At 46.4% G+C, this 13044-nt stretch overlaps 1 protein-coding gene across 2 annotated transcripts in view; it reads right to left on the bottom strand.

The window, feature by feature from the left end:
- Nucleotides 1-13044, bottom strand: part of LOC126522040 (cadherin-like and PC-esterase domain-containing protein 1) — a 57275-nt gene that overhangs the window by 17596 nt on the left and 26635 nt on the right. For both annotated transcript variants that reach the window (XM_050170819.2, XM_050170820.2), the window contains exons 8-14: nucleotides 10775-10994; nucleotides 9627-9825; nucleotides 4419-4615; nucleotides 3558-3792; nucleotides 2904-3008; nucleotides 2147-2253; nucleotides 266-367 (exon numbers count right to left, since the gene is read on the bottom strand). In XM_050170819.2, coding sequence (XP_050026776.1) covers nucleotides 266-367; nucleotides 2147-2253; nucleotides 2904-3008; nucleotides 3558-3792; nucleotides 4419-4615; nucleotides 9627-9825; nucleotides 10775-10994 — 1165 coding nt within the window. The remainder of the gene's footprint in view (nucleotides 1-265; nucleotides 368-2146; nucleotides 2254-2903; nucleotides 3009-3557; nucleotides 3793-4418; nucleotides 4616-9626; nucleotides 9826-10774; nucleotides 10995-13044) is intronic.

Below are 13044 nucleotides of genomic sequence, written 5' to 3'. Positions count from 1 at the left end.
AGTGCAATGTAACTGCAGAGGTTAGTCGAAATATTACGCAGGCATGAGACGTACGGACGTATACAATAATGTTCGAGACCTACAAATTGTTGCACTAATTCACTTTGTGCTCTCTGTCTTGATCATTGTTGTATGTACATCCACCTCATGTCCTCTTCCACTTTGTTGTAACGCAGTCGCGAAGTATATGTCAATGAATAATAAAAAAAATAGACGAAGATGTGGATTTCGCATTAAACTGCTTGGTAGTTCAAAGTACATATACCTGCTTTTGCTCTCATCGTCGTCCATTTTGGAGTAGAATTTTTCCATGTCGAGAAGGAGCCTGTGCATTTGTGCCGTCTGGTGCTGCTTGCTGACATCGAATCTGTCAAAAAGAGCATACAAGATTTTGACAAAAAACTCACCGACGACTACGATACTCCCTAATGCGAGATTTGAGAGCAGCTCTACACGTGCATCATTTCGTGATATATTGAGGCAAATAATTTCAGAGAGACATGTAGCAAAGTCATCGATCGTCGAAAACCTGACGTGCGGGTCAAGCGCCTCGGCTTTTTATACATGACTCGTCGAAGGTTACAGTGTAATCGCAGGTGCCGCGTCGCTTCCAGGAAGTGCTACACAATTCGCGTCGCACATACAATCAGATTCCAAAACAATCGCAAACCCTGACGATCGAAACAAGAGCGAACAATACCAAGCCAAGCTAACCAAAGAAGCGCGAGCGATAGCTGACGCGAGCAGACGATAGTACGAAACGAGCGGTCCGGCTGAAACCACATACGGGTACGCATCGAGCGGCCGCGCGGGTCTGCATGACACAGTTTTCCGCGCGTACAACACTGAAGGTGCCACTCTCATTGGTTCCCGCCATTCGTGGCTCGCGTCTTTCATCTCCCGCTCCGCGTTCGTTCTTTCACCTTACGCTGTGCTTGTTCATTCGGTTACGCTGCCGTTCTTCGGCGCAAGAACGGGCGCCTAAGAGCTGCGCTTTAAAATTATCTTTAAGATCATAATTTTGGCACATGATTCAAAAGCCCAGTACTCGTTGTTCATTTCTTTTCTTTTTTTTCTGTGGGCCAATAGCGTGCGGTTGGATCTTCTTACGTATCATTATCATCAGCCTGGTTACGCCCACTGCAGGGCAAAGGCATCTCCCATACTTCTCCAACTACCCCGGTCATGTACTAATTGTGGCCATGTTGTCCCTGCAAACTTCCTCATCTCATTCGCCCACCTAACTTTCTGCCGCCCCCTGCTACGCTTCCCTTCCCTTGGAATCCAGTCCGTAACCCTTAATGACCATCAGTTATCTTCCCTCCTCATTACATGTCCTGCCCACGCCCATTTCTTTTTCTTGATTTCAATTAAGATGTCATTAACTCGCGTTTGTTCCCTCACCCAATCTGCTCTTTTCTTATCCCTTAACGTTACACCCATCATTCTTCTTTCCATAGCTCGCTGCGTCGTCCTCAATTTAAGCAGAACCCTTTTCGTAAGCCTCCAGGTTTCTGCCCCATACGTGAGTACTGGTAAGACACAGCTGTTATATACTTTCCTCTTGAGGGATAGTGGCAACCGGCTGTTCATGATTTGAGAATGCCTGCCAAACACACCTCAGCCCATTCTTATTATTCTGATTATTTCAGTCTCATGATCCTGAAATGATCAGAAGAATAAGAATGGGCTGGGGTGCATTTGGCAGGCATTCTCAAATCATACTCTACCCATAAACTAATTCGCAATGGTACCGTGTGATTCTTTTTCTGCGTCATCTATAAAAGCGCAAGTTCTCAACCAACATGTAAAGATTATGCAAATGAGTTCTTAATCAACGCGGAAGGTAGATGTGATATCTTGCAGGAAATGTTACTCTGCGCCAGTCTGCAGCGAAATGATACAAGGAAAAAATTAAAACGCGATCTCATGAAAAAGCAAACTTCGTTGCTGAAAACAAAAGGCTGAAACTGTTTGAACCTTTCCTTCTGGCAATCCATTGCTATCGCATGGGTAAAAATTTTATTCTCACTTAATTGCGTAGTTTGTACAAGCCTGTTCGTTGTTCCGTCTGCTGCAAATCACGCTACAGTACGTAACAACTTGAAACAAGTCTAACCCGATACACTACTAGCTTGGCACTTACACGCCGGACTGTTGGGCTGCTGCTGAGGAGAGGGCTTCTTTCTGGATCTTCTGGTCGAGGGAAGACAGAAGTTCGCTCAATTGAGTGCCCTTTAGTGATGGGTAGATCTTGCCGGTCGGGAAGTGGCAGCCAATAAAGAGAGAGGCTTCGATCAGACAACGTACCTCATCTATACCATTACAACATTAAGAATAACTATTGTATCGTCAATGAAGCGCTGAGAAAAGTTGAAATAAATTAAGTGAACCATGGTGGACGCTCGTAACGAATGAAGGTAAGACTAGACTAGAATAATTTGGGCAACTTCAACAGCAAGAAGCCGGTCGTCAGCTGCGCCTCTCTCTAAAAATTTAGTTCGTTGAATGGTACATTTATACACTTGTGCAAGACGTGCTAACTGCAGGTCAATATGGTGGCCGTCTAACTGTTGTAAGCGATCGCTGCCAAGCAGGCAGGCAGTGGTCGTCTTAGATATTTTTTTTATTTGCACCTATAAGAAGCTCCTTTTTTAATCCGCAATCAAGACAATGTAAATGTTTACGACCATGTAGTGGTGATAAGTTGCATTCTGGTGTATGGTAGGACGACTTAATTACTCCATTACCATGCCATCTCCCACAAACTGCTTCAGGGAAGTGCATATGTAGGAGCACCATTTGTTAGCCACAAATGAAAAGTGGCGAACTCTCTGGAAGTTGAGCATTTATTTCTGAATATGTGGAAACGCACCTCAGAACATGCTTAGTTTTCGTATTACCTGCACGAACATTCCCCTGGACAGTCTTTCTCTCCGCGACTGTAGCAGATAGCTTAAGTCGCTTTCTGTGAGGCAGATGTCATGCGAAAGGCGACAGAAATGGCACTGAAAAGAAATGGTAAAGAAGGTGTCAAGTAGCCGAGTATCACACGGTCATCCCTACGAGAGGTTCGGCACAGAAAGGGCTGACTACATGTAACTTTTTAAGGTGCTTCAATAATATCACTGTTTATTGTTTACCGACAAGTTTATTACGAAGCGTTTAGCACGATGCAAGAAATATGGCCATTTCACGGGCTCTCTGCATCATTCTTAAGCATTGTTTACGTACATTTTAATTATAGATTCAAGAGAACCAGGCTCAAATATGAAGCACAGTTCTTTGCACGGCAAGCCGTGAGTCGCATGTTGTGAGTGGAATGAAATGGGAGCGCACGCAAGCAACGTCGAAAGAGCGTGCTCAGTGCTACAAAATATGTTTTTTTTTCTTTCGCTCCGATGTGTAACCTGAGAATTGTATCTTTAAAGCAAGTTAGTCCAAATTGCACAGACTACACCCAAAGTCATTCGTTGCCCATTTGTGAACCTTTCTGGGCGCACTGGTGGTCACGCACGACCCCACTGTTTTACCAAACACAGTATGTGTCCTCGTACCATGAGGCCTATGCTGGCGTCAGAAGCACGCAGCGCCAGTGCGACTTGCGCAGCCACTTGGTGAGCAGTCGTCAGGATGCGAGCCACGTCGGCCAGGATCTGAGACTTGACTGCATCCATGGCGGTGCTACGCGAAGCTAGAAAATGTGGCTTCACGTTGACATTCCACAGGAATGGCTGGAGGGTGGCGTTCAATGCGAACTCGAAACTCAGCAGTTGGAAGCCGGCCGGTCTACTGCAAAGTGGAAGTATTGTTTTAGTGAGATATATTAACACTCCTTAAAAGCAAGTAAAAAAAACTAAGTGTCAAATGTTAATGAACATCATAAAATGTTCAACAGTGGCTCAACAGTAGAAGCCTCAGCCTGGAGCCAACTTTCCAGCAGTGGTCGCCCATTCTTTATCACAGGAAGTTTACATCTTCCTGCGATCCCTTTGACTTGTTTGTGTTAAGACAAAGGAGATGATTCAGTGCGACGCGCAGGCTGCTGGAGGTAACTATCAGCCGCTTAATCTCATGTACACACTTCCAGGCTATTCAGAATCGAGTAAGCATGGAATAAAGTAAGCGAACCATGGCGGACGTTCGTAATGAATGAAGGTAAGAGTAGACTAGAACAGTTTGGGCAACTTACGTACGCGCCACACAACAAAGAAACGCCGGGTAAACAAATGCCTGGGAAAGAGTTGAGAAATGACTATAGCATTCCATGTAGTGTACTCGCAAGAAAGCAGCCGTACACTGACTGCTCTCACTGACCATGGTTACTAGCGCTGCACGTTCAAATAGCACAATGTTGATACCGAAAGGTACATCAGCGCCACAAGCCTAAGTAGCAAGTACGAAAGCGGCCGACTCACCCAATTGCGCCCCCAAAGTTGTGGCTACTGTTCAGTGCAGTGCTCCGAGAAAGAATTTCGTACTCAGCAGCTACCAGCAGTGCAGCGACCTGTCCCTTTATCTGCGACCACAGCTGTTCCCCACTCGAGCTCCCGTACAATTGGTCCAGTTGATGCCACAGCTGCTTCAGGGGCATGGACTTCCCGCTCATCCGAATCTGGAAGCGGCAACAAGAAAACCATTTTTGCGTTTTCTCCCTGCGGGAACCTGAAGGACACCCAACAATTTGTTGAGAATAACATAAAATTGAACTGAATTGCCCCCAGTTCGCACAGCACGCTTGGTCCCAGCTTTATTCTATAGCAATTTGCTGGAGCCCGGTGTCAGTATTCGGTGTCAGCGCTCCAACGTTTTGTGTGATGAACTGAGTGGTCGTCATCACCCGCCACTGGTTTTCAGTTCCATAACTGCAGAAGCAGGCGCACGTGGTTTTCTGGAAACATTTAAGTAAAAAGAAAATTTACCTATAGTTTACAACCGAAACGGAAAAAACAACCCCGGAGGTTCTACCTTGCTCCCCGCAGGCGGAACGTCTCCTACCTAGTAAATGGTACAAATGCGGCATTCAGTAAATGGGGCAACTGATCGCATTATAGCCCGCGAGGATGATCAGTCAGGGCAAGAACTCGCAGCACCGTACTTGGCCTGCTCGCCGATAACGTCGGGGGATCATTTCGAGACGGTGCTGCAAACAGCGAAGACCACACAATCAAGCGGGTTTCGGTTTCTTTTTCTTTTTTCTTTACTGACATGAAGGATCTGTATGCGTCTCTGCTGGACATTGCACTACGAAAGGGTCGCTTGAGCGAAGAAGAGTAAATATGCTGTCAGGGCCCGAAGTCATGCTTCTGTAGTTATCGGATCACTCTTTCGAGAGAAGGAAAAAGCGAAAAAAAAAAAAGACGCTTGACTGCTCCTTACGAAGTTGCGCGCATAAACATCACCTAGTAAACTGTACGCCTATAGTGATGGCGTTGATAGGGGTTGTGCATTGCAACCGATGCGGACCATTGGGGTCTTTGCATATGTGTTCGCCTCCGAGTGCCACGAAGTGGTTTACCAGCAAACAGCATTGCAGTCAGCTCATGTCTGTTTCGCCGTCGCAACTTTCATCGCGAGAGGCAGCCAAACGGTGGCTATAGCACGGAACGTGACTGGACTGCGCAAGCCGTGCCAAAGACCTCGCGTCTTATTAAGAGTCTTGTGCGCTTGCGGGTATTTGTACTGAACACTACGCATGGTAGTTAGGCGATGGGCCGGCAGTTTCGGTCAAGAGCGAAAAAAGTAAGTAGAAACATGAGAAGGGGCCTCGCAACGACGAGGAACAAGGCTCTCGAGGGAGAACGCGAAGGGAGCACAGCATCCTCGCGTTTCTAATGCGGCCGCGAAATGAACCATTAAGCCCTGATTTATAAGAGGAGATGTAAGAAGTTGATATGGCTAACTAACCATCCCTGCAATTAGGGGCGACGCCAGCTTGCTGCAATGGTCACGAGGAGCGGTGGGGGAATGGCATTTTATGGCCTCACTTTGCTGTTTTCTCCCAAGCCTTGCGAAGAAAAGATAACGAGCCAAGCCGTTGCCGGAAACCGGAAACCGCTCTTTGATTTTATCCTCCGCGGGAAATTTTGCGGGTAACAAGTCGTTATATCTGGTTGACTTGGGAGAGTGCGTGGTGGAGAAGTGAAGAAGCATGACGACGCTTAGATAGTTAACGTGTTCCGATTTGCTGATGTAGTTTAGCCGACTGTGGCCACTGCGTCTCATGAGCTGCTGAAACCGACTGATTTGCCCATTCAAACGTAGGTTACTAACATTTCAATGGGGGTTAGTGTATTGCCGCTTTTTTACCGTTGATACCGACGTTGTTCACATTTTCGGCATTTCGATAGCACGCCGGCGGAGCGCCGCAAGCCAGTGCTTTCCTCTCTCCCTTTATATATATATATATATATATATATATATATATATATATATAATCATAAGAAGCCAACAACAAACAAGGACAACATAAGGGGGAAAACTTGTACTTACTTATTGAATAAACGAAATGATAAATTAATGGAATATACGAGGGTTATTCAAAAAGTAAGGGCCGTTTGCTTATATTTCAACATATACTCGGCAGAATAAATTTATATTTGTGCAGCACCATCTGTCTATTCTTGATGAAGGTAGTGAAGTTGTTTTGGCCCAGTAGTTGTCTGCCTTGTTGGGAAATGCAGACGGCAATGCCCACGAAAATTGCTGCTCCCACCTGTTGTGAAGTGCAATCTGTAATTCGATTTTTGCATGCAAAAAGATCATCAGCTTTGGGGAGTTGTGCCTAGTTTACGGACCTACAGTGATGAGGGAAGGAATGGTCAGAAAAGGGTGTTGAGACTTCGAAAATGGCCGCACAAATGTGCACGATGAAGAGCGGAGTAGCCGGCCCAGCATCCAGGCCAATGAAACTGTTCAAGTGGACCGGGAATTGCGGGTAGTTCGACGACTGCCAGTTAGTGGTCCGGCGGATAAATTGCCCCTTGTTGGACGCACTACAATTTGCACGATTTTAACTGAAAAACTCGGACATCACAATATGTGTGCAAGGTGGGTACCCAAAATGCCTATAGACCAACTCAAACAGAATGTTGAGTGGACGAGCGTTCTTGGACCGCGACCAACAAGACGGAGATGAGTTATTTTCGCACATTGTTACAGGCGACGAGACATGAATATCCTACGCCACCACAGAAACAAAACAACAATCAATGCAGTGGCACCACTCCTTCACCAGAACCGGAAACAAAGTCAAGCAATCTCCTTACTTGAGCCGGAAAATGATGACTACCGTTTTCTGGGACTAAAAGGGCGTTCTTTCGGCTGATTTCATGGAACGTGGGACCACAGTTACAGCTGTGCGAAACGCTCACCAAACTGGGACGTGCGATCTAAAATCGACGGCGCGGAAAACTGCATGTCGTGTGGAATTGTTCTCCTCCATGACAACGCGCGTCTTCGCACGGCTGCCCGAACCAAGGAGAAGATTCAAGATTTTGGTTGGGAACTTTTCGGTCACCCACCCTACATTCCTGACCTTGCACCAAGTGACTATTTGCTCTTCGTGCACTTGAAACAGTTGCTTGGGGCGCAAGGGTTTGAAGACAACGAGAAACGCAAAACCGCCGCTGTCAACTGGTTCAACTCTCAGGCGGTGAACTTGCATGCACAGGGACTGAAAAAACTGGTACAGCGGTACGAAAAGTGCTCAGAAGTTAACGGTGATTATGTAGAGAAACGAAGTTGGCTTGTACTAAACCAAACCCGCCAATAAAAACTTTTACTAAGGATATCTATATATATATATATATATATATATATATATATATATATATACATACATACATATACACTCTCGCGCAAGACAGCGCGTCAGGAAAGCTGTAGTGGAGCACCCCGCCGGCACGATATCAAAATTCTGATCAGGTGAGCGACGGTCGAGAGGTTATGAGCAAGAACGCAAACCTGTAACTTAACTGTGCATTTAACTGTGGGTGCGGTTAGAGGGCGCAGCTTGCACCGAAAGCATAGGGTGCCTCGATGTCAGCGCCGCCTTACGAAAGCCACACAATCCGCTGTTCTAGTTTCATTCCACTGTGGCAATACATGCTACAAAATTAGAAAGGATCAACCACTTACATCTTTATGGCCTTGCATGAGAAGCAAATACTAAACATGTGAGCTTGAACTTTAACAAATTTTTTTCCACGTGCGTGAAAGTAGTGAAAGCAGTTTTAGCGACAACGTTATAAACAATGAGCGTCTGCATTAGCTACTTCCTGACATGCCACATCTGTGTAAATTGTGCTAGCGACAATTTTTGTGACACCTAAACCAATGAAAAAATCACCTGCACGACGCCGTGATCACACAACAGAGTAAAGAAAGCAGAATCAAAAGTCACTGCATGGGGCTTGTTGACGTAAAAGCATCAGTTTCTTTTGTTCTGCTAACAGTAAAAGAGCTTCATTAAAAATTGTGACACAAATCAAGTCCGAGGAACTTGGTCTCCTCACATGACCTCACAGCAGTGTGAGCTGCTGATATGCAAGAAGGAGGCAACTAATTACATTCTTAGAGCGATTGAAAAAAAATTAGTGCCCTTCCAGTCGGTGAATAAGGATAACCAGCGAAGCTGTGTATGTTGGCCCTTTAATGGCGAATTGCCCCTCCGCCGCGAGTCGGCCCGGTATTGCTCTATCTTCGGGATCAGCGAACGTATGGGGAGCACTTCACGCCTGCTTCACCTCCGCCGCCGGTCCGCCCGGTATTGCACTATCTTCGGAATTGGCCCATGTATGGGCAGTGCTTAACGCCTGCTTCACTTCCGCCGCGGGTAGGCCCGGCATTGCACTATCTTCGGGATCGGCCCACATAAGGGAAGTTTTATGTTTACACACGGACACGATCCCGGGGACACTAGCCCTTAATAGCTTCACTGTAGAAGATTTGTACTAGCTCAAGCTCTTGGGCCAGTTGGTGCATGATGAACTTGAAATAGGGGGTACCTGCGAGACACAAAGGACGCGTACAAAAGGAAAAGACTTTGGACTCGGACCCAGCGTCTGTCTGTGTCTAACGCCTTTTCCTTGTGTACGCGTCCTTTGTGTCTCGCTGTACCCTCTTTTTTCAAGTTCAACAACATTTGTCCTGAACACTGTTTAGACCAGACCATCGCGGTGGTCTGGCCATGACCTGAGGTAACTAACCCGATGATACAATTGAAAAGTCTCGTCAAATTACAAGCATGACAAGCCTATCAAATGGGCACACCGTCCTAACCGTTTATCGTAAGGTCGTGGTCGCACACTCGCAAGGTTCTGACCATTGGTTTTCCTGAACAATGGACGACCATGCTAATGAATTACACTAAGTAGTGCCCTGCTCGCGACATATGCTCCAAGCTACCGCAAGATGGGCCAGGGCCTTCTGTGTTCGTGAGCACACGCTTCATAATTGTCATTTGCGTCACCTTCATCATTATCCTTTTCACGTTATCTGTTTTCTTTTTCTCCTCAATTTCCCCAGGCTGAGTATATAGCAAGAACTTGGTGCGTCAGGCCGATTTATTAGTTTTTCTTTTACATTAAACCTCTTGTGTTCGCCGCCCAAATCTGCGATCTCACCTTGGTGTCGCTCGTCCATGCGCCCTGTGCAGTTCCTTGGAAAGCGGTTCCCGCCTGGTGAACGTAGGCCCGTAGCGGTACCATCGATGTGACCAGTGCGAAGACCCTTACCAGGACCGACCGGCCGTTTGATGCTAGCAATGGCCGTAGCAGCGTCTGCTGCGCCACCACTCGACCTTGCTCGAGCAGTGGTGAGAGCCTGCAGCGATATGGAAGCACCATAGTAAATGTGCCTGCAATCTAGGGTGGCTGATGGTTAGCTGTTGTGGTCAGTATAGTAATTTCGAAGGTAGACGATGGATAGGACAGAGTCGGCAGACGCAAGGCAAGGGTAGTTGATGATAGCGTGTCTTGATGTGGGCATAGGTATTATTATTATTATTATTATTATTATTATTATTATTATTATTATTATTAAAGTTCATGGCACTATTTCGCGTAGCATTCACGACCATACTTGGAATTCGTCAGTGCTACCAATAGCATAGGTTGCGTTACATTTCTCACTCATAGAACTGCATGGGGTGAAATGAAAAAAAAAAGGCCCGGGTGCCGTGCATCGGGTGCACGTTAAAGCACCTCAGGTGGTCAAAATTAATCCGGAGTCCCCCACTACGGCGGGCCGCATAATTCTATTGGATGTTTGGCACGTAATCTACCCCCCCCCCCTTTTTTTTTTATTCGTGGAGCTGCAGTGCGACAACGTAATGCAAAGCAGACACATCAAGCGTAGAGACTAACATAAGTTGAATGCCAAGCACGGAGCATTTAGCACCATTATTTCGAGGGCACAACCTGAAATTGCTGAAGCTACGGTCCATTGCCCGAGACATGGGCGGAGTGAGTACTAGTATCTAGGTTGACTTTGAAACGGCACATGATCTGAAACGACAAAAGGATGTTCACTCGCACTCTGCTGGCTGGCCATCAGTGAGCTGAACAATGTTTCCTCGTGTTCTCGCTTGGTGGCTGCTTTCCTTTCTTTCTTTCTTTCTTTCTTTCTTTCTTTCTTTCTTTCTTTCTTTCTTTCTTTCTTTCTTGTGCGCCTAATGTGAACCACCTGAACGTAGGAGGAGCAAGGGTACACGATCGTGAGCGGAGCAAGCCATTTGAGTTCGGCAGAATTTCGTCTTCTCAGTACAGCGTACGTTTTGTGGAGCAAATCCGAGTCGGCGAGCGCCGCCGTGGAGACCTGCTTGGACCGATGCCTGCGCCTGTCCTGTGGACCAACGGGCTTGATGAGCCAGCTGGACGATGAAGAATCGGCGTGCGTAAGCCCCAGGGCGCCGGCCACGTCGGTGAGCTGCTGCGTCTGCTCGGGCAGCACGAAGCACAGGGGTAGCGCTGACCAGTGCCGTTGATTGTCCACTGCAATCGCACAGCGCAGTAACGTTCAATTTGATCAGAACTGGAGACGTTTTGTTTCTTTTTCTTTTTACCTCATGCTTGGCGTGCGACTAGAATATCAGGATGACAGGTGAGCCGGCACACTTTGCCCGGCCACACATACGGAAAGCATGTATGAAGGCTAGCGCTTAAAAATAGCTTGTTTATCGTTACGTGGATGAAATGCCATTTACGATAATACTATTTAGAGTACGCAATTTACAAAGAACGCAGCATTAAAGCTCTAATCAAGCTGTGCTGTTTTTGTCATCCTAGAAGCAGTGGCCCATTCTCCTTCACTTTACCGTCACACTATAATTAAGAGCTTTCGGTGAAAAAGAAAGCCAGAGTCACCAACGTTTCCTAAATTTGTGCGTATTCGTCCTGGATAGTGTCACTGAAACTTAAACTTTGCCCACACATCCATAACCAGGCCCCCACTTTCACGAAACAGAAACATGGTACCTCGTGGTTTTCTGACGTCATAATTTCACGCCATTTCCGAAACGTGCTGCATTTACCATCAGCAAGAAAGTGAAACCCGAGCAGAATATAAATGATAAGATTGCGCGTTTCGCGAAATTGCGTGGACGTGCAACGTGTAATCGCTGTGGCCGCTGTTGAGGCACAATGTAGTCGCAAGTGTACGTTCTGGTGTCCGAAATACGAATCACCCTGGTAACAGAACAACCTAGGAGTAGCTAAGGCATTGCTCGTGTTTAAATTTTTGCAGATCTTTGTGCTGAAATTTGTGCTCCCAGGATAACTTCGAGATTTGCAGCGACTGCATTGTTTATACGTGAATCAGGAACTATACCGGCTGTTGTTGTATAGCACTGACCTGCGCACGGGACAGGAAACGTTGAATACCAAACCAGCTGCTGAAGGTGGTCGCATCTGCGCACCTCAGACGTTATTGGTTGAAATAGAAGCTTATCTGCTAAGGTGACCTAGCCGTGATTTTGCGTTTGTGCTACAGAAAAAAAATTAATTGACAATTGTCGCCTCTAGTCTAGCGAGCAAGCACCTCCAGGGGAGAAAGTGAGCTCCATGCATCACGATAATTGGTTCCTAAATGGGCGCAACTTTCCCCAAATATATGATTTTTCTGTGTTTCAATTTAAAGCAATAGCTAAGCTACAAATTCTGTATTCACAAAAATGTTCTTGCGCTCTATAAGAGCAGATTCGAACCCGTCTTGATGTCGGACGTACTATTCGTGAAAGCGTTCATCCAATCACAAGCAACACTTACGAACCAAAATCTTTGTGAATTCGGTAACTGTTCTTGAGGAAGAGCGAAGAAATGAGGCAGGAGGAGAAATAAAAAATGGTAAATTGCGTCTGATTACCCAGCAAACTTAATTTCCCGTCTGAACGGGCTCCGCTCTCGCCTCCAGGTGGGAAATTTTCGAATGTTGCACGGGTAGCACAGTTCAAAGGCTCATTTTTTTTAGTTATTTATGTTTGTTTATAACGGCTGATTATCCAAACAACTGAGCGCGCACTCAATCTCAACGACGGCAACTCTCTCCACACACGTATGTACGGTGTTTACGTCACGTCTTGAAACGTACATAACCAGATTATCCTCTCGTTCATCCCCATTGTGAACAAGGCGCCCGGGCGAAGCCGAAATTTCTTTTTATTAGGAATTTTTGCAGTCGGCGTCCAACTTTCAACTACTTACGATGTCTCCACCCAGTCAGACAGGTTTTCGTCAAACTCTTGATTTCATAACGGCGGAGCTTCGCCAGAACTTGTGTGAAACGATGTTTCGCTTTGTACGACACAGCTTCAGCGTATAGGGTACATAGCGGTACTTTATTAATTTACGCAGTCAATTCTGACTATGCTTTTAACAAGCGAAAGGCAGCGCTCACCTCCGTAAGCTATACAAACGTTCGCTCTCAGAAAATCAACATTCAACATGGCCTCGACTTGCGTCAGTGCGAGGGGCTTCAAGAACGCTGCTGCGTTACTTGAACGGGGCCGGATCGTCTGATAGACTGTGACTATGTGGGACTCTGGAT

This window comes from Dermacentor andersoni, chromosome 6 (assembly GCF_023375885.2).
Source record: "Dermacentor andersoni chromosome 6, qqDerAnde1_hic_scaffold, whole genome shotgun sequence".
NCBI classification, from domain to species: domain Eukaryota; kingdom Metazoa; phylum Arthropoda; class Arachnida; order Ixodida; family Ixodidae; genus Dermacentor; species Dermacentor andersoni.
The sequence above is the reverse complement of the archived record's forward strand: the minus strand, read 5'-3'. Positions and strand labels throughout refer to the sequence as shown.